This window comes from Carex rostrata, chromosome 16 (genome assembly GCF_964058835.1).
Source record: "Carex rostrata chromosome 16, lpCarRost1.2, whole genome shotgun sequence".
NCBI lineage: Eukaryota > Viridiplantae > Streptophyta > Magnoliopsida > Poales > Cyperaceae > Carex > Carex rostrata.
In genome coordinates, this window is record NC_135933.1 from 7308665 (window position 1) to 7331276 (window position 22612).

A 22612-nucleotide genomic window follows, 5' to 3' on the forward strand; every position below is an offset into this window, starting at 1 on the left:
ACTTTCAAATAGCCTTACGATAACAAGGTATGAAATTTCTATCAAAGATAAATACTCGGCATGTTTGTATGTTTCATGGAGTAGGCCTGGTGTGAACATTGATTTAAGCTCTAATTATATTAATTTATATTTCTAGGCGCATTATTGTTGGTCTAATAAATTTGTTCCACTGTACAAATAACTTCAATTGTTCCATGCAAATTAGTTGAGTTTTTAATACTTCCTTTTTGTTTATTATCAATTTATCACTTCTAATTAAACTACGGCCGTTTACAGATGGGCATTGCGGCATTGCCAAAGCAAATGAACTGCACATGGTTTTATAGAGATAATTTAAGTATCAAGTCAATTCATGCTATTGCAAACAATACAACGCTATCATATAAGAGATTGGCATAACTAAAAACTATTATAATATTTTAGAGTACAGAGCATATAAATTAATGAGATCGACTTTTCGATCACCAAACAAAGCTTATACATACAGACATCCAACAAAGACAATTGATTTATACATAATTACATATATGTACCAAGGAAATTGTTTTAATTTTTCATAACCACCCTAGCAAATATAAGAAATACAACTAATGATGCCACCCAGCGAGCCGTCTAGCAGTCTCTAAACGATCTAAAAGGCTGCACACCTCATTAGATGGGATCTTCCTTATGCGCATTGTCGATGGAGGATTTCTGGACTTGTAGATCCCTCGAGATAAGAAATATAGTATTCATATTTAGCTCATCTTGACAATAGAAGAGAACTTGGAAGAAGGGATAACAACCTTCTGGAAGGAGGCCGGGCATAAGGCGACGGTAGTGATTTCCGGATGGCACACCATGAGTTACTTCTCTGACACCGGCGAACTCTGCTGGTTTCTCGAGCCCAGATTTGCCAGGAGGTGCGCCGTCTCCACACCATCGTTGGAAACGCCGTGACTGACAATCGCCGCATCATTGTCAGAGTCGGGTCCACCCAGTTAATCCATGCTGTGTTTTATGCCTTCTCTTACGGCGGGCTGAGCCATCCTGGTGCTGTCGTCTCTGCTGCACCATACCATTATGTATTCCTCCTGGAAAGACTAATTACGTAAAGCTCAAAGTTTACAAATAATTTCACAACAAAAACAGGAAGAAAGAAATTTACTAACTGTGCTACCACTAGCTAGTAAGGATTAATTGTGAAAAGCCATCAAATTTTCTTATGCATATTCGCTAATACTTCCAATAGGTGGCATAAGAAGCAATATCAGGTCAATCAGCTAACAAAAAATACACAGCACTTTTTGTAGAAGTAATATCACCAACTTTTTTGGACTATTTTGTACTTAATATCAGGTCAATCGATTTGATCAGGCTCACAACCAGAAATTTATAATTTGTGCACAAATATAAGTATTTCAATATTTAAAGCAAAGAGGAGAACTGGGTATACCTCGCTAAAAATTCCAGCAGAGCCCCTCACTAAATGTGCTACGCACTGAATCTATTTACACAAAAAACAAAACAAGAAAAACAGATAAAACAATTGTAATAAAAAATGAAATCGACAATTGCTACTGGAAATGATATAGGGTACTCGTGCAAACCTATCATGCAAATTGTTTACCATGCAAACTGTCCTTTGTTTTGTTTCTGTATACCATGTAAGGGTTTCTATCTTGAAAAGAAATCAGTGGCCTTGAGCCACTTATTTCACATTAACCGGACTACTATGAGTTTTAAGCTTTTTCATATTTTTCTTGTCATGAAGAACAAGATTCATAGAAAATGAATAATATCCACTTAGGAGAAACACACATATTACAGCATTTCTGCTGTTAAACCTATTCGTCCATGAAATAAACTTTAGGTAATATTGTTTTCCATGAACCTATTAAATTTTTTAGGAGACAATGCTAACAAACTGAAATAATTAGCAGGATGTCTGCAAGTTCAATGAGCTATACTTGAAACTTTGTTTATATCTATTATCATTATTAAATATTATAATTTTAGTGAAAGAGAGAACATAAAGAAGCATGAGTATCAATTGTTCAAAACATATGAACTTTTTCCAATCAATTGCAATAATGATTTTAACATGATATATTGGATTTTGTCAGAATAAAAATATGACAGACTTTCAAGTAAAGAGATGGTAACATCTGATATCTTCCAATTCACAGTAGTCATATATGCACATCACATGATACCCAGGCTAAGTTATTTATAAGAGCCAGACGCACATTGCATGTAAGCAAGATCAAAATATTTACAAATATCAGGTATTTTAAACGCTCAGATTTTGCAGATTTCATGAGTTCCATTTGTTAATATAAATTTTAATAAATTAGTAAAATTTACTAATGAAATTTAAATTAAAACATTTAAAATAACATTTAATATAATGGAACTATTTATTGAAAATTACAAACACAAAATACTAAATTGTTCATTAAAATAGCATTATAGTTAATATGATAATGTCTACTGAAAATATAAAAGGTGAATGAAGGATAATAGCAATAAAGAGCAATATGTTCAGCTTTGTCAGATCCTTTCAATATTTGTCAAAAGTTGATTTTTATTTTCATTGCCATTAATCTCAATTCTACATCATCACATCTTTCAATAGCATTATTACTTACTACAATCACTATATGTTACATAGACAGATCAGGTCAGGTTTTATCTGGTCTCTTAATCACAAACCATACTCACAAATTATCGGTCTAATTAATGAAAATTCAATATTTACCACAAATACTAGATATAAATCTGCAAATTCAAGTCAGATTAGACTTAAATTCCATGTAATTTATGTTGGTCAGGTTGGACATAAATCCCATTTTAATTAATGAAAATTTAATCTTTAACCACAAATACGAGATATAAATCTGCAAAATCAAGTCAGGTCGGTCAGATTGGACTTAAATCCCATGTTATTTATGTTACTTTGTCAAAATCAAAGAACCTATTAATAAAAAAAAACATAGAGATAACTACGGAAAAGAAAGACCGTGTCACAAAAAAGGGTACAAGAGACAATAGAATAAAATACTAAGAGGGAGAAGATGACTCACAACAAATTCGCCAAAACTTCCACCATTTTCAGGTTGTTTTACTATGAATCCTTCGCCAAACATGACATGATCAAGCTTTCTCTCTCTTTTCTCTGAACCTCTCTCTCTATTTATCTATATACCTATCTCGGCCATACACGATCCAGGAAGACTCAACTGAAGGCATTTTATAGGGAGAAAAGTTTGATCGTAACCATCAATTTATTTTCGTGAAGTACATCGTAGCCCTTGAATGAAACAAGGGATAAATGCTACATATCCAAAACCCTAAACAGCCGTAGTTTGTGGATTGGAGCGCCGTGGTTTCTTCAATTGTTTGATGGTTTAAAGCGCTCACCGTTTTGAAGTCAGTTGATGCGCTAAACGTACATTGCTTGTACACAAACAATATGCATCCCAAACAAAAGTAACAACTGTGTGTTACTTATAAGTTGAACGAGGCTCATACTGACGCCAATAAAAATAGTCAACCAATCTGAACTAAACACGTCACACAAAAATCTAGCCAGCAGGTTTACTTGATAGCAGGGCATCTTTCAAATATTACCTTATAAAAACACACAACTAAGATCGACTTAACACGTTAACCAAAAATCTAGCCAAAGGATTTACTTAATAGCCAGACATCTTTCTAATAAATCTATGGATTACCATATACAAATACACAACCAAGCTGTACTTCACAAATGACACAAATATCCAGTCAACAGATTTACTTAATAGCCGGGCATCTTTCTAATAATCTATGGATTACCTTGTAAAAATACACAACCAGGTTGGACTTAACACATCACAAAAAATGAAGCCAGCAGATTTACGTAGTAGTTAATAATTGGGCCTCAATTTAATAAATATACGGATCACCGTTCTTTGGCTTTTTTTGTAAGATAAACTGCACAAGTGCAGAGTAAATAGATAGAAGGAAAAGCCCAAAAATATTCAAGCCAGACGGAAACTGTATTTTACTTTTTTCTTTTTTTTTTTGCGGAAGTTACTCCAATAGTTTCCTGACAATAGCCCTCATTAAGATTACTCATACATGGTATCAGACTATAAGTGATAAACACTATTTCCTAAACGTGTGCACATATAAATAGCGTACCAAACACATTAGGCTAATCATAATAATAGGGCTAATTGCCCATATGACCATCAAATTCCCAAAATTGCTTATATCCCCATCAACTGCAAACTTATTTATTTCCACACCTCTTGAACCAGTGAAATTACTAAAATTACTACACTCTGTTATCAATTAAATTAAATATGAAGCAAAAGAAGTATATACACTTTTAGAAGAATAATTCATTTAACCATTTCTTTCTCCACCCTTACTAGGGAAAAAAACAAAAAGTACTATTGCATTAAAGATTCCTTAGGTAAAGGCTTTTGGGAAAAGTACTAAAGTTTTTGTTGAAGGAATTTATTAACCAAGAACTACATCATTGCTACGAATTTGAAACAGATCCAACTAAAGGGTGAAAATAATCATTTTATCCGAATCAAGTTAAACCATAACACTGAAATTGATCAAATTATCGGACATATAAACCTATCAAACTGCAAAGGAATTACAAATTCAACACTTAACAACTATTTACACAAAACAAAACAAAAAAAATGGGAGAAACTTAGAAAATGAATAACGTGAAGGAGTGCTTAAAGGACAGGAAAGGAACGGTCACCTGAGGGCTGAGGGCTGCGGCGGAGAGAAGGCGATGGCAAAGCGGTCGCCTGACAGACAGCGAACAGAGAAGAGACCCGTCTGCACTCTCTCGTCAAGAGTAAAAAAGAGGGTTCGCGGTGGAGAGGATAACGGATCCACTGGATAGAGTTCATATCACCAAAGGTAACAAAATATTTCTGTTTAAATCAGAACTGTCCGATCATATCCCCACGAACATTAAAGGGATCTCGTCGATGTTACTCGGGTCGGATTGGGCCAGATTCTGATTGGACGGTTCAGATCTAACAGAAATATTCTGTTATCTTAGAGGAAGATATGGACTCGGATCGACGCTCTAATAATTACTCAGTCGTTCTCCTCGAATTCGCTATCTCTGAGATATCTCATATTTTGCTTGATTTTATGTAAAATCTCGACCGTTCAAATACTTTCTACACTAATTTTAAAGCTACAATAATACTGGGCCCCACGCTATCCCACCGGACACGTCGGTCACGCAAAATATGAGATATCTTTGAGGTCACGAATATGAATATGTAGGATGGATAAACAAATACTATTCGACTAATCTGTTCGATCCTATCAACCCGATTCAAATTTAATTTGACTAAACACGAAAGATATTTTATATTAATTCATCAAATACAAGTTGTTTATAAATTATAAAAAATATATTGGTTTTCACCGGTGTTATCAGAACCAGATCAAGTCGGTTTGATCGGAAAAAACTGGAACCGGTTACCTGTCTGATTTGGTTCACTTAATAGATCGGATGTGTTACTAAACCGGAAAAAAAATAGTTGAACCGGCCAAATTGTATTTAAAACCGCTAAACCAATTTATGAAAAAACCGATTTAAAGTAGAAAAACCACAATTTTCGAGAAAGGTGAATCTGCACTCTCTCATTAAACCATATGATCTCTTTGTTTTTTTGGTAATTTTCATATAAACTTAATCCACAATGTACCTAATCAATAAGCTAGGGCAAGGGGATACATGATCTATCGAGTCCCATGCAATGTTGTAAAAAACGGCCTTAGCGGTCGATTAATTGGCCGTTTAATCGGAAACGGCGGCCAAACCGTTACAAATACACTTAACGGATGACTTTTTGAGGATTTTTCTGATTAATCGACCGTTTTTTCGATTAATCGACCATTTTTTTCCAATTAATCGGCCGTTTTACCTTTATTCCCATTTATTCTCGATTATTCCCGTTTATTTCAATTTATTTCAGTAAAAAAAAAATTTCACATTGACTTTTTTATGTGATAGTATGTGATAATAAGTTTTATAAATCATGTATTGCAATTATGTTGGTGCTTGTACATACATTCAATATTTTTTATATATGTTTTTTCTTCTTACTTACTTTAAAATTAATTAATTCTTCTTCTATTTATTTATCATATATTTTTCTTACTAATTACTGATGTAATTTTTTCAATTTGTACGATATATTCATTTATGAAACTAAGTTGTTATTATAAACAAAATTTAGTGATTTTATGTTGGAGTGTTTCATTTCTTTCACATAATATGTTATTAGTATTTGAAAAAAGTTTACCTCTTGAATTTATTTTTTCATTAAATAAATGTGCTACTGACAAATGTAAAGTGCTTATGCGTTAAAAAAAAGTGTAGTGTCATGTTATAATAATAAAATTAAGTTAAATTAAGTTTATTTGATAAGTTTAATGAGTTAAATAAATTATTTTTAATAAATTATGATATATATATACATAAATTTAATAAAAAGCTTAAATTGTCCGCATAATTCTGATTAATCGGCTGCATATTGATTAATCGATTGGCGGTACCCCGTCCGTCCAACAACCGCATACCGTTATTTACAACACTGGCCCCATGCATAATACAATAACACAAGGACTCGTAAACCTAATCAAAAAGGCCTTAAAAGTAGGTATTCAAACGAAGTGACCATCGGGGACAGCTCTTGCTGCAAAATGCCTCATAAAACAACTTGTGGGTGAGCGACTAATCACCCAGTATGTGACCTAGAATTATCCCCTCAGAGATGGGACGGGAGCAGGTCAACCACAAGGGCTAGCCGCGCAAAGGCGAGAGCGGGAAAACCCTAAAGGATTCTCCCATCCAAAATGCGAAAAGAAAGAGGGCCCAGTGGCAGGGAAAGAAAGGGAGAGGGGTAAGGCCTTTAAAAGGGGATGCTTCAAAATTCGTGCAAACTTATTTGAACGGTTGAGAAATTTTCAAAATTTGGAAGCATAATACCAATCGAAGCTATTAGGGCTGTAAATGAGCCGAGTTTGAGCGAGTTACTGTTGAAACTCCAAGCTGCACGTAGAGTGTATGGCACACTGGATCCAAGAGGGACGGAATCAGGAAATAAAATCATTATGATTCCTGGAGCGCCTATGTCAGTTAACAAATATTGTAGAAATCTTCATTTCCTTTATATTTATTTGGTGTGTAATGTTGTTTCTATAATTAAAATATTAGAATCAGGGGTAAGATTTATTTCCTCTGTTTAGTTATTGGCTGCACTACTCTATAAAGGGAAATACAACCCGTGTAAGGAGTATGCTTTTTTTCTTGTAATATGAACAATTTCTGTAACTTAGAAAAAATTATTATGAAATAAAGAAAAGGGAGGGTTGGAGGGAGTGTTGTGTTCTTTAATCTTTAATTTTTTGACATGGTATCAGAGCTCAGCTGATTGTAACCTGTTGATATAGTTAGGAGAATCGGAGTCCTTCTTGTCCCCTCTCTGTTCTCCATACTATATTGATCTAAGGTGTTACGCTTCAGAGCAAAACCGATCCACAAAAAAATTAGAAAGGAGTTTGTGTTCCTTCTAATAGTTAAATGGCAGAATCAAGTGAGACTGCCATTACATCAAATGATGCTGCCCTTACAAAATCCCTCCTTGAAAAACTGACTGAACTTGTTCTACTACAGAGAACCGCTGTACAACAACCACCTATACACCATGCTCCTGCGATAGAAGGCACCCTACATCCCAGCCCAATCTCTATCAAGTTAGATGGATCCAACTATGCGTTATGGTCTCAAGCAGCTGAAATGTTTGTCAAAGGGCGTGACAAATTGAAGCACATCAAAGGTGAATTTAACCCACCACAACCTGGTAACCCGGGGTATGCAAAGTGGGACATTGATGACTCAGTAGTCAAAGGATGGCTGCTCAACTCTCTAGACGAAAAGCTGTTCGCAAACTTCATTCGATATCCGACTGCGAGAGACGTATGGGACGCTATAGCAACCACCTTCTATGATGGTAATGACACCGCTCAGGTATTTGATCTCAACAAAAGGGTAACTCGACTGAAACAGTCGGGTAGGGCAATTGAGGTGTATTACAATGAATTAATGACTTTGTGGCGTGAAATTGATTTTCGCCGACCTAACCCAATGATTCATAAAGAAGATATTGAGAAATTTAATAATTTTATTCAAGAAACTCGGGTGTATACCTTCTTAGATGGTCTTGATGACCGTCTAGACAATGTGAGAGCAGATGTGTTGCAGATGACTCCTTTCCCCACGGTAGAGCAAGCTTACGCTCGGGTACGAAGGGAGGCAACCCGGCAGGGAATCATGATGAAAGAAGAGATAAGTCACGAGTCAATGGCAATGGTGTCAAAAGGGTATAGACAACCATCGGTAAATCTCTCTCTCAACAAAAATTCTTCATTTCTAGATAAATCAAAGTTGAAATGTACTTATTGTGGAGGAATAAGGCATGTTAGAGAGAATTGTTTCAAATTAACTGGTAAATACCCTGACTGGTGGAAAGATCCAAAGAACAAGGCTTCGTCAAAAGGTCGAGCCAATTCCATAAATTCTAAAGAAGCCCCTGCTGACCCGAACCTGTTGAATTCGGGTTCTGTCCAGTTTGCAACCATCAACCAGAGCAAAGGGTCTATGGAGCATGGGTCCAATTCGGATCTAGGTTCAACCCAGTGTGTGACTGCAAACAGTTCTGAAAATCTTCAATTGGCTTCTAATGTCGAAAATTTTGGTAAGCAAACCGGTCAAGGTAATCTTTCTAACTCAAGTGGTAATTTAAATTTGCAAAAATGGGTAATCGACTCAGGAGCTACTGATCACATGACTTATGCTAGTAGTGATCTTATAAATCTGAAAAACCCTCGAAGAAATGGTATATTAAATGCAAATGGAATAGCTTATCCTGTACAAGGAGCCGGAGATGTGACTTTTTCACAGACTTTAACCCTTAAAAATACTTTGTTGGTACCATCATTAGCTACAAAATTGGTATCAGTAGGTCAATTAACTGAAGAACTAAAATGTGTTGTACTTATGTTTCCCGACTACTGTATTGTGCAGGATATCCTCACCAAGGAGATCATTGGCCGTGGTACTAAACGAGACGGATTGTATTACTTGGAAGATCCGAAGATTGGAAAGACATGTCTGGCAAGGGAAGATTCGATGAAATTGAGAGACAAGGTTTGGTTATGGCACAAGAGGTTGGGACACCCCTCGTTTGGGTATATGAGAAAGCTTTCCCCTCATTTATTTTTGGGTTTGAATAATGAAGAATTTAATTGTGAAACTTGTGTTAAGGCAAAAAGCCATCGTACAATTTATCCGAATAGTTTAAGTAAAAGCTCCTCTCCTTTTGATTTAATTCATACCGATGTGTGGGGTCCTTCCCCAATTGTCTCTAAATCTGGATGTAGATGGTTCATTCTTTTTACAGATGACTTTAGCCGTATGACATGGATATATTTACTTAAAACCAAAGATGAAGTCCCGGTAGTTTTTCAAAATTATTATAAAATGGTAAAAACCCAATTTGAAAGGGAAATAAAGGTTGTAAGAAGTGACAATGGAACTGAATTTGTGAACAATAAATTACAAGAATTCTTTAAGGAGAAAGGAATTTTACATGAAACCTCGTGTGTCGGGACACCTCAACAAAATGGAGTAGCTGAACGGAAAAATAGACACATTCTTGAAACAGCACGGTCTATTTTATTTGAAAATCATGTACCCCCGGTTTTCTGGGATAATGCAGTTTCTTTTTCGGTCTACCTAATAAATCGAACTCCAACAAAAATAAACCATTTCAAAACCCCGTTACAAATTCTTTCCTCCCAAACCACTATTCCGTCAATTCTAACCTTACCACCAAAAATCTTTGGGTGCATAGCCTATGTCCATGTTCAAAAGAAATTTCGATCAAAATTAGAACCATGTGCCGAAAAATGTGTATTTTTGGGTTTTGGAGCACATCAAAAGGGATACAAATGTTACAATCCTACCACACGAAAATTTTATACAACTATGGATGTTACTTTTTTAGAACATGAAGCATTTTTTAAAAACCAAGTTTCGGCTCAGGGGGGGAATACATGTGAACCGAACTTGAACTTGAGGTGTGAACAAAACTTTAATTTCCTTAGCCATCAAATTGAAAGGGATTCATTACCCAATCAGCTACTGCCTCAGATTGAACGAGATTCACTACCTAATATGCCTCCAAGTCAAACATTACAAGAGTTGAATTTGCCTAAAATATCGTTGCTGCCAAGGCAAGAATCAAATTTATTTGATTTGAATATTTCCGAAATTGAAATCCAAGATATGCCTAATATGCCTAATATTCCGAATATGGAAGCCCAAGATATTGCCGAATATGAAGTCCAGAATTTTATTTCCGAAATTGAGACAAGCAACAGTGATCGAAATGTTGAAGTCAGAAGAACTACAGAACCAAACTCGCCCCAGCTAGACCAGCCTCTTAACACAGTAATACAATCTGACTCTCAACCACAAGGGCCATGTTCTCCTGAGGATAATTCAATGGTAAGTTCTCTTGAGACTTGTTTTAAATTACCACCTAGAATGAACCGTGGAAAACCACCAAAACGGTATGTTCCTGAAGATGGAACAAGTAAAGAAATAAGATATCCAATTGCTAACTATACCACAGTTGAAAAATTACCAAAGCCATTAAAAGATTTTTCAAATCAGATATCTTCTGTAACTGTACCAAATAGTGTGGAAGAAACTCTTAAAGATCCAAAATGGGTAGAGGCAATGAAAGTTGAAATGAATGCTCTAAAAAATTCTGGTACGTGGAAATTAGTTGAATTACCAAAAGGGAAGAAAACTGTTGGGTGTAAATGGGTTTTTTCGGTGAAATACAATGCAGAAGGAAAAATAGAGAGATATAAAGCCCGATTAGTGGCAAAGGGGTACACACAGACTTATGGGATTGATTTTCAGGAAACTTTTTCACCAGTTGCTAAACTAAACACGATCCGAGTCCTTTTATCTCTTGCAGCAAATCTTGATTGGCCATTACATCAGTTTGATGTAAAGAATGCATTTTTACATGGAGATCTAGATGAAGAAATTTACATGGATGTTCCACCCGGATATCAACACTCAGAGTCAATCGAAAAGGTGTGTAAACTAGAGAAGGCTTTGTATGGACTAAAGCAGTCACCAAGGGCATGGTTCGGCAGATTTTGTAAAGCAATGAAAGATTTTGGCTATACGCAAGGTAACTCAGATCACACCATGTTTTTTAAGAGAAATCAAGGAAAAATAACAGTTTTAATCATATATGTAGATGATATGATTATTACTGGTAATGACCATACAGAAATTAGTCTGTTAGAGAAACAGTTGTCAAAGGAATTTGAAATGAAGAATTTGGGTGGGTTAAAATATTTCCTTGGAATTGAGGTATCCCGGAATAAGAATGGAATCTTTCTATCTCAAAGAAAGTATATCCTTGATTTGTTGACTGAAGTCGGCATGCTTGAATGCAAACCCGCAGATACACCAATGATACAAAATGTGAAGTTAGGCATAGACCCGAATCAAAGCCCAACAAATAAAGAAACATACCAAAGATTAGTGGAAAAGCTAATTTACCTGTCCCATACTAGACCTGACATAGCTTATGCAGTGAGTTGTGTTAGTCAATTCATGCATGCTCCAAGTGGAGAGCATATGGAGGCCGTTTTGAGAATCATTAGGTACCTAAAGGGAGCACCTGGACGAGGCATTAAGTTTGAGAATCATGGACACCTCAATGTTGAAGGGTACACAGATGCTGACTGGGCTGGGAGTATAACTGATCGAAGATCTACATCTGGATACTTTACATTCGTTGGTGGAAATCTTGTCACCTGGAGAAGTAAGAAGCAAAATGTGGTAACCTTGTCAAGTGCCGAAGCAGAATTCAGAGGTATGACAAAAGGTATATGTGAACTTATGTGGCTAAAGAGATTGCTAAATGAACTTGGGTATGGACCAACTAACGCGATGAAATTGTTTTGTGATAATAAGGCTGCTATAGATATATCCCATAACCCTGTTCAGCATGACAGAACAAAACATATTGAGGTGGATAGACACTTCATTAAGGAGAATCTCGATTCAAAGATTATCTCACTGCCATTTGTGAGGTCAAACGAACAGCTAGCTGACATGCTGACGAAAGCAGTATCAAGCAATGCATTTTACAACTCTCTGGATAAACTAGGCATGACGGATATCTTCGTGCCGACTTGAGGGGGAGTGTTGAAACTCCAAGCTGCACGTAGAGTGTATGGCACACTGGATCCAAGAGGGACGGAATCAGGAAATAAAATCATTATGATTCCTGGAGCGCCTATGTCAGTTAACAAATATTGTAGAAATCTTCATTTCCTTTATATTTATTTGGTGTGTAATGTTGTTTCTATAATTAAAATATTAGAATCAGGGGTAAGATTTATTTCCTCTGTTTAGTTATTGGCTGCACTACTCTATAAAGGGAAATACAACCCGTGTAAGGAGTATGCTTTTTTTCTTGTAATATGAATAATTTCTGTAACTTAGAAAAAATTATTATGAAATAAAGAAAAGGGAGGGTTGGAGGGAGTGTTGTGTTCTTTAATCTTTAATTTTTTGACAGTTACCCCCAACTCGAACTCGGCTCGTTTAATAAACGAGCGAGCCAACTCGAGTTGAGATGGTAATAACGAGTTGTAGAGCCAACTCGAACTCGGCTCGTTATCAACTCGAGTTGGCTCACAACTCGTTTATAACTCGTTTAACCAGTGATAGTATTACAACACAAGTTCAAACTCAGCTCGTTATCAACTCGAGTTGGCTCACAACTCGTTTAACTAGTGATAGTATTACAACACAAGTTTAAACATATTTTGCACGAATCTCAAAGCACAAATAACAGTCTAGAGATTCGAGTTTGATTATTTTGGAATTTATTGTGACCAATACTATGTAACTCGAGTTATAAATGAGCGAGTTGGGGCCAACTCGAACTCAGCTCATTTATTAAACGAGTTGGCCAACTCGAGTTGTAAATGAGCCGAGTTAAACGAGCTGTAAATGAGCGAGTTACGAGTTTGAGCTATTTTGCCCAGCCCTAGAAGCTATTTACATTTAATTAATCGAACTAATTTAGCAAAATTACGCTTACGAATTAATACGAAATTTCCGAATGTTCCTTGCTTGAGTATAATTTGTTTGTAGCTTTATTAAATTGTATTAACAATATTTTTATCAATTATTATATCAAATGCCATGTTCAAATTTCATTTCACCATTACTGATAGGTCATAGGTGCGTTATACTTTCTCCAAGATTCTCTAGTACGTTTTAACATATATAGCAAACCAAAAGGGTAAAAGATCTGATTGTTCGGTGTTAAAATGTTAATTACAAAACAATATGATCACAAAAACATGGAATGATAATCGAGAGAAATATTCTTCAAGGATTGATTGAATATCTGCTTACATCTGAAAGATGAGAAAAGTGTAAGGGCCAGAGAGCATTATAGAAAAGGTTTGGTTGTAAAGAGAAAAATCAAAAGGTTATAATTACCGAAAAAAATGATTATTAATAATTTATATCGAAAATGAAATCAAAATCTAAAAGATGAAATAACTAAGAGAATATTAAAATTTTCATACAGGCAACCAACTAAGCTAATTAAATTATACATAATTACATATATATACCAAGAAAATTGTTCTAATATCAAAACAAACCCTGGCATATTTAACAAATACAACTAATGATGCTATCCAACAAGCTGTCTAGCATTTGCTAAACGATCTATAAGGCTTCTATGATTACCAATGAAATGCAGAAGGCGCGCCTCATACGATGAAATCTTCCTAATAAGCACGGTGTCGATGGAGGATTTCTGGACTTGTAGATCCTTCATGATAAGAACAATAGTATTCATGCTTGCTCTCATCTTGACAAGAAATTCCAGTCCTTGCCAACCTTGCATGAACACTCCTCCGAGCTACAGGAGAAAATGAAATTATAACACACACGGCATGTCTAATTATTTACCTTCTTTTAGTAATTTGTTGTTGCAAATTTGCAATATTATTATATTAACTACATATATATATATTAATATGTATATGTGCACATTATATATATTGCCATATATCTGGTGCGCAATAGTTGTCTATAAATCTGGTGAGCAAGATTTGTTGCAATATTAACTACACTGACATAAAATTAATTAAAATGTCTATAGATCTGGTGCCCAAGATTTGTACATAGTCAAAATTTATAAAAATATAATAATATAATCATGTGTGTTTATAAATTGTTAATGTACATGTATATATGATATTGTGTATATATCAAACTTGAGACATGCATTAACTTTAGAATCGTTTGATAGTGATAATTTGTTTTTCAAGTTTTGGCTTCAAATTTAATACATATGAACAAAGAGGACCATTAAGCACCTCGTTGAAGTACCAGCAGAGCTCCTCGAAGATAGCCTTAAGATCTGCGAAGTGCTGCGTCTTCATCTGTTGAATCTATTAACACAAAAAAAGGAAGTAATTATGCAAAGAAAAATATTTCTAGATACCAAAAAAGGATATACGATTACAACAGGAAAGGGTACTCGATCGATGAAACTTAATTATGTGAGCATGCCATGGATAATTAAGCAGTAATATACTGTTGTTTAATATTATTGTATTATATGATCTGCATTGTTTAAACAAGAAGTGAGCCCTGTTGACCCAAATGATAAGCTAATTATGAAAATAAGAAATCTTTATAATTTAATTTATTTCACAAATAAGATAATAAAAAAAATATATGATTAAAAATTTCAATTGTACATCTGATTCTGATTTATATAGTTTAGATAGGTTATTTTCAAATATGACGACATTTGAAAGTATTTATAACTAAAAAAAAATTAATTTTACTTTTATATTTTGAATTTAGTAAAAATATTTTCAGTAGTTATGGTTGTCAAATAATTAATGTACTCTTATCTATCAATATTCATATTTATATGAGGACCAGATTAGTACTATCGTCTATCGACATTTTAAAAAAATTGTGTCAAATTAAAATTTGATAATTATATGGTATTAATAATTTTATAGTTAGTATCGACAATTTCTATTTTCAAAAATTCAGGGACTAGTTCAAGAATTTGCAACTTTTCGCATACGATGTCTGCGAAACTATAACATATATGTGATTAATTAATTAAAAAAAATAGATATCTTTGAGTTGTATAACAATTAATTATATATAGTTTTACATTTTTCAAACCTATAATGAATATATCTTAAATTTTACAATTATAATTTTAATTATAATTTTATCAGTAGTCATGATAAAATAAGTTCTATCGATCGAATATATAACATCTTATCATGTTAAGTTCTATCGATGGAATAAAAGAACTCTTTAATAACTTTGGTATTCAAAATTTTATGCGTACCAAAATGGCCATTATTCACCTCTATATATATCAAGACCGATAATTAAGGATATTACTAATATATACATTTATAAATATATGAACTTGAATCAAACTGAATATGTATTGTGGTGTCCTTTTTTGGTCACTGAGAAGCTGGCCTCAAATAATCAATCACTATTAAGAAGGGTTAAGATCGAGCACATTATCCTCGAAATCTTTAATTAGGGTTTGCAATTTGAACATGTTGTCATAATTAAATGCCAGCAATTAGTGCTGCATATTAATATCTCTACAAATATTTATTTACCTTACGAATTTGGAGATGGCATATATATACGGAAATATGGATCATTACTAACCAAATATATATTATAATTATATATATATTCACCAACTAATACTTGAAATGACAATGGAAGCGAACATTAAAAGACCTTCTGGTAAGCCACTTCTTGCCAGTCAGTCATATTTGCAGTACTTCTTGAGCTCGTTGTTGTTACTGCAATTAATCAAATAGAAAAATATTAAAATAATGTAGCATATTATTTTTGCTAGCAATCAGTTCCAGCACGCAGTATCAAGATCAACGAATTTAAAATATGAATAGAGGAGAACTGTTTAATTACCTGGGTGCACATAATTCACATCCGAATATGCAGAATTCGCTGGATGACTTATGGTTTGCATCCAAAATTGTGCCAACTTAGCACAAATTCTGTGGACATATTCCTCCTGGAAAGAATAATTGCGTAAAGCTGAAAGTTTACAAATAAATTCACAACAAAATCAAGTAGAAAGAAATTTTCTAATTATCAGTGCTTAAGTATTAATTGTAAAGAGATATAAAAGAAGAGTCTCTATGTTACTTGGCAATTAGCAACATTATATGCTGCTTCCTCCAACTGAACCCCTACTGTTCGAAAATCATATGCTCTTTCGGTAACTATCCGATTAGATGTTCTTGTCAGGACAACCACCCTACACGTAAAAAATGCAAATTTAAACCCAATCCAATATAGAAAGAGCGTAATTATTTGATCAGTGATTGAATGTAACACTTACATTTGGTTGATTATCCCATGTCTGACGTCTGATCTGAGATGATACCTCCAGTCCGAACTTGAATGAACTGAGCTTTCTGGAGATTCCATTGATTGCTAACGAGAGAAATAGAGAAACAGAGACTTGGATGCAAAAAATTTCAATGAAAGAGAGAGTGTGAGCAAAAGACGTTAGCAATTAATAATCGTCGGCCCAAGCGAGGGATGAAGACAAGAAATGGAGCAATATATGTATATATAGCACTGCAAAATTAGGGCAACCAAGCAAAAGGAAACGGTAAGAAGAGAGAGTGTATTGGACAAAAGGAGAGGTGAGGCTCCACGTGGAATCTATTCTGGAATAAAAGATTTACTGATCATGAGTTATCTCATATCTGTTAATCAATGTATCAGACTCGAATTTATATTAGGAAACATTTATGCGTTATGTTTAGAAGTTTGGTACGATAAAGAGATTTGGTGGAATGCTCAGGAACTGAAATTAATCCTGAAATTCTTCAAAAGGTAAATTTATCAATCATTTATTTATTCCACTGGTGCCAATTATGGTCAAATTTTCTTTTTGTCACCCACACGGTAGTATAGATTTACCGACTCAGCATATATCAGTGTGAGCACTTAGTGAGTGTAATGATTTTCTCTCTCTAAATTTAGTAAGTAAAACATTTTAATTTCTCTCTAGCTATATCTTTTTAGGTTCCGTTTGGAGGAAAAGTTGGGCATAAATCGAGGATAAAATTATTTTTTGTGAGAGGTGGGGATATAAAATTTTATCCTCTAGTTATATCCCTCTCCCAAATCAAGTTTTAGTATATTTTATTTTTTTTTATATTGAAAATAGTTGGTAAAAGTGGCATACCTTTGCGTATGGCCCATTGAATCATACAAGTAAAATTCTGATTAGAAAAATTAACTGACTAGTAAAAAGCATGGATTAGTCTAAACAAGCCTAAAATGCATTAGTCTTATACAAGCATTAGTCTAAAATGCTCTTGTCATAACCTTCTTAATTTGTATGTTTGATGTCAACAAATTTTGTATGTTAGAATACAAATGACGCATGTTTACATAGATGACAAATACAAATTAGCGAGAGAAATTAAATAGATCAACTTGACAAACTTTTCATCCAAGCATTTATAGATATAGTGATTCACTAAAAAAAATGGAATAGTAAGACACAATTATAATACCATTCAATTTAATTGAGACATGACATTAAGTCATTAATTAACTGAATTAGCATGAGCCATATATCCAATTTACATTAGTTAACATAGTTAATTATGTTATTGAGAAATAAAAAAAACGTGAGAAACAGTCTTTGGATATATGGATGGGGTTAAAATTGTAACCGAAGCTGGAGTGCTTCTCATGTGCCATATACTTTCAAAACTTCAAAACTATTACTTTCCCTAAGTTTAAGATAGTAATTCTCACTTTTCTAGAAAAAAAATATGGAATTCTATCAAGTCTCACGCATCTAAAATTTTATTTTAAATAAAAAAACAAGATTTTTTTTATAACCGAGAGACGTTATTGAAGCAAATTTTATTTCCCGGATTTTACTCAATTTTGTTTTTAGTTCGGATAATTTATTAAAATGTAAAAGACATGACAAGTTGTACTGAAATTTCTGTAAACAACTAGTGTAATAAGTAATAACATTATATTATATAGCTGAGTTTCTTTTAGGCCCATGTAGTCTTCACTCAATAGAGAGTAGGCCCAACAGGCTAACACACACTAATTAGGAACTGTAACTGGCTGCATCAATCACACAGGAGAACGAACCGAACCCAAAATTATCGAAACGAAATGGGGGTGTTCCGAGAATCGAACTCGGGACCTCTCGCACCCGAAGCGAGAATCATACCACTAGACCAAACACCCTTAGATGTCAATATAAAGCAAATTATATTATTTATAAATAATTTTTTTGTTGTGTGCTGTGCCTGTTTGTGATCCTGGATTCCTGGTCTAGTAAAATATACTACACGAAACGCGCTTTTAGATATGAGCCCAGCTTAGTTTTCTTTGATCTATACGTTTTCAGAGTTAGTTTGTGTTCAACAAAGTACTGTAACTACTGGAAATTCAAGTCCAGGGAAATCTCAAATCATATTGACATTAGTAAAGATAACTTAATTACTCTTGGATTATACTTATATCCCTCAAGCTTTGGTTTTCTCATAAAAAGAAAAGGTACAGAATAAAAGCAAAAGAGAAGATACTTCTTAATAAAAAAGAATTATGTACAATCTAACTAATTGTATTATGTAAACACTGTGCAATTCTTTTTTTTCTTTAATGAAATATTTTAGGCCTTTAGCCTACTATTTCAAAAAAAAAAAATTCGTCTTCGTGATTACAAGCACATGCCTTAAATCCTACTTCCTACTAGAATCTCTTTCATCACCATATTCCTTGTCTTGTTAATAGTCATAAAGCACAAGTACAAATGCTCCTCCAATTCATCCAACTGTTGGTTAAAACTAGCATCATTTCTCCACAGCTGCCTCACCACCTCTAGTGCCAATCTCCTCTTACCATCATCCCTCCTCACAAAGCACATCTTAATCAAATCCATCATGTGCTCCACCTCGTCTCTCAACCTCTCGACCAACCGACTAATTGTGTCCAAATTTCGGTTCAATATATATGCCCCCTTTGCAGCGGCATCAAGCTGAGACACAATGTGTCGAAGAGATTTGTTCGAGATAACGCGAAACAGTCTAGGAAGTATTGTTGGAAAGAAGAATAGAGGAGCAACAAGTATATTAACTGCAATGCATGCACCAATCACCGCTGCTGTGGTTGTGATTATAACAAAAGAGATTGAGAGTACTGTCTTTATATTGGTAATGTGATTGAGCTTGGCAAGAGCCTTTCTACGCCACAGATTAAGCCGCTTAAGTAGGCTCGAGGAACCGTCTTGAACCTACACTTAGTCAATAATTCAATATTAATCCATTTGCCACGTAAGGTACTCAAATAAAGTTTATGTACTTAATTATTTAGTGAAGCCACATATTTGTTTTGAAAATCAAGACTGACGAGTACAGTTCCACAACTATCATCGTACTCACTACTCAGTCCTATGTTTGATATATTATTTTCTTCGGTATTAATTACTTATGAAATTAAAAAAAAAATCCTCTGCTTTTAAGTCGTTTATGAAGAAATAGAATAATGAACAATTGAACATAGAAGGTTTTCGAAAGTGTGAGTAGAGAAAACAAGATAATTTAAAAAAAGAAGAAGAAGCGTATTTAGATCTTTAATCTAAAGCCACAAAAATAGTTAAGGAACACTGAGCCCCACATGTCCAGTCTGATGCTGTACTAATACATGCATTATACATTAGATTTAAAAGTATGTTAAGTATTAGATAAACTATTTGAATTAAAACAGCTAATTTTATCCTATAACCAGTATAAAATTAGAGGTACTAACTCCTAAATTCAAATACCACGAGGTTTTAATAAAATTAATATATTATATATCCATAACTTTAAGATACTAAATGACTGCCAATCTACGTTGTCAACTTGAACTTCTAAAGCAACTCGGTTGTTAATTAACAAATTATATGTATATTACCTTGCATATAGGTTTAACGTGCAGTTAAGTGGAAACTTGAAAGTAAAAACATAACTTAAAACACACACATTTGCATGATAACATTTAAGTGAAGATTACCTTTCTAAGCTGTTGCTGAGATGTGGCAAAGTAGTCAAATGGATCGAAAGTTCTTGCAAGATCAGCAAAGCGTTTATCAAAACCACCTTTTGTCGGTCCGTCAGAACTAATTGATCGGAGATCCAACTTCAGTGGCCGGTACCGAAGTCTAATCTGCTCTATGTCTTTCAGTAGCTGCCCGCAGACAAGCGATGCATTTGCCGTCTCCAAATAATAATCACTCAACAAATTGTGTGCCTCAGGATGGTTATCTTTTCTGGTGCCGGCAAGGACCTTTTTGGCGGTTTCTTGATCAGGGTCAAGAAGTTGCTCAGTGAAGAAATGTGAAGAAGGGATCTTGTTGGGGCTATGGCCTTGAAGGGCCTTTCCGTGAGATAATGTAAGGTCCAAAACCCGTGCCCAAAATTCGTTATATGATTCGGTTCTGAAGGCACTTGTGTATTCTTCGCGTAGGTCAAACCTTGATGATGACGTCGGAGACGACACTTCTTCAGCTGATAAAGAGGCAAAATATGAGTTCCATAAAGATTTAAACACTGGCACAATAATGTTATTATATATATATAAACATATTTGTAACTTACAGAGAAGTAATAATTCCATAAAGAGAAGTACCATAAGATATTAAGATGCATGGATGGTGATAATTGATATATCAAAGCTTGGAGCTTGATTAACATATTACATAACATTCTGAATCATTGCGTTACGTATCTTAGTAGGAAAAAAGTTGTATACCTTTTGGATATATGCAATTACATCCACGGAAAATGTTGAACTTCATGCGCATGCTTCTTGCTGCTTATCGTTGACTTGTGATCAATCTACCAAAAATTATATACGAGAAAACGGTTAAAGGTCTATATCCAAATTTGAGCAGGAGAAATGAAAGGCAAAAGTACCAATAGATAAAAGACAAGTGTTTATACATGTGAGAAGATGCCCCCACTCTTTACCTTAAATGGGCTAGCTAGGTATGAGTTCAGCAATTGTGCACAAGAGGAGACTTTGAATCCAAGTATAGACAGAAGGGGCAGTAAGAGAGAGATCAAGGAGGATAAAGAAAAAGATTTGACATATCTCTTTCAATGTGACACTTGGAAGCATATATAGATTTGAGGCTTAGATTGATTGCTTTGGAGTTGGTAGAGGCTTAGAAGCAAGACCAAGACAACACATACTCAAATCAAAAGAAAACTTGTGGTTATACTAAAGATGGGTCGGATATATTCCAGTGAAAGAGAGGATATGATTTCCTTAAATTCTGGTTTTTTTTATCTCAGCCGTCGGAAAAGCAATCAGTTCTTATTTCGTGGTGTAAACGGGTTTGGATTTGAGTTTATCAGGCCAACCCGATTTCCGTAACATAACAAAATTATCTAATTTATGATTTGTCAGTAACTAATTTAGTGATATTAAATTGCTGTACAAATGATGGTGATATTTTTGTTTGTACAGCTTTGCTCCTGCAGAATTAAAATTAAAGACGGGTTATTGGATGCACTTCGGAGTCGGGTGAGAGCCCAAGATCCGCTAATTTTAAAAAATATTAATATCTCCGGCGTTTCTGATATTATTGGTTTTATACTTTTATTAGCTGACGTGGCATCCCTTGGACCAAGAGATGTTGAGATTTTTGTACAAGCAACAGGGGACACAGAGAGGAGAAATTAATGCCATGTAGGTTCTAATTGTAGCCTTAATGGCATTATGTTTACGTTATTTTGTCTAAACTTTTCTGTTTTTAAACGACAATTATATGTATAATCACACACAGTCATAACTCATAACTCATAATTAAAGAGCGATTTCTTGGTTAGGAAAGCAAACTATGCATGCCCAAAGTGTAGTCAAAAGTATTTTAATGCAAATAAAATATTATATTCAATTTTAAATAATATTATAATTACATTAGAAATACATATTGAGGTTTAACTTATAATATAATGGTAGTTCATGAGTTTTGATGCTACCAATTGGTTTTTGTGATTTTAAAGTTCAAATAGTCAATCTGAAATGCTCAATATGTTATTCATATTAAAATGTGCTTATTGGAAACCATATTTTATATTATTTTGAAAAAATTTACTATTTTTTAAGGATTTTTGAAAATCAATGTTTTGAAAAATAAAAAATATGAAAAACAGTGATTTTTAAAAAATCCATAAAACATAGTAAAAAAATTTCAAAAAATGTAAAATTTGGTCCCCAAGTACATTTTAATATGGAGAACATGTTGAGCACTTCATCGACTATTTGAACTTTAAAAACTGCAAAAATCAATTGGTAGCACCAAGACTCAAGAACTACTATTTTTATTTTTGCCAACCTCAATATAATAGT

General features: G+C 34.1%; 1 protein-coding gene, 2 long non-coding RNA genes and 1 other non-coding gene across 8 annotated transcripts; all 4 read right to left on the minus strand.

The window, feature by feature from the left end:
- Nucleotides 1-383: 383 nt before the first annotated feature.
- LOC144567002 (uncharacterized) lies at nt 384-4884 on the minus strand. Of its 2 annotated transcripts, none has more exons than XR_013515335.1 (3): nt 4751-4884; nt 1436-1486; nt 384-1073 (listed from the first exon to the last, which is right to left on the minus strand). It is a non-coding gene; the product is annotated as an uncharacterized LOC144567002 (long non-coding RNA). The 2 variants fall into 2 exon arrangements; XR_013515336.1 differs by lacking the exon at nt 4751-4884 and adding an exon at nt 3066-4735.
- An 11285-nt stretch (nt 4885-16169) lies between these two features.
- LOC144567003 (uncharacterized) lies at nt 16170-16687 on the minus strand. Its single transcript, XR_013515337.1, has 3 exons — nt 16569-16687; nt 16373-16484; nt 16170-16238 (listed from the first exon to the last, which is right to left on the minus strand). It is a non-coding gene; the product is annotated as an uncharacterized LOC144567003 (long non-coding RNA).
- A 1701-nt stretch (nt 16688-18388) lies between these two features.
- On the minus strand, nt 18389-18460 carry TRNAP-CGG (transfer RNA proline (anticodon CGG)). Its single transcript has one exon. It is a non-coding gene; the product is annotated as a tRNA-Pro (tRNA).
- A 272-nt stretch (nt 18461-18732) lies between these two features.
- On the minus strand, nt 18733-21436 carry LOC144567317 (UPF0496 protein 3-like). Of its 4 annotated transcripts, none has more exons than XM_078317422.1 (4): nt 21219-21436; nt 21008-21070; nt 20270-20763; nt 18733-19508 (listed from the first exon to the last, which is right to left on the minus strand). In XM_078317422.1, the coding sequence occupies exons 2-4, from the start codon at nt 21057-21059 to the stop codon at nt 18951-18953; spliced, it is 1104 nt and encodes a 367-aa protein (XP_078173548.1). In that variant the 5' UTR covers nt 21060-21070; nt 21219-21436; the 3' UTR covers nt 18733-18950. The 4 variants fall into 4 exon arrangements, with proteins under 4 accessions (XP_078173548.1, XP_078173545.1, XP_078173547.1 ...); XM_078317419.1 differs by having other exon boundaries at nt 21008-21093; nt 21226-21435; XM_078317421.1 differs by having other exon boundaries at nt 21008-21093; nt 21199-21435.
- Nucleotides 21437-22612: the final 1176 nt, after the last annotated feature.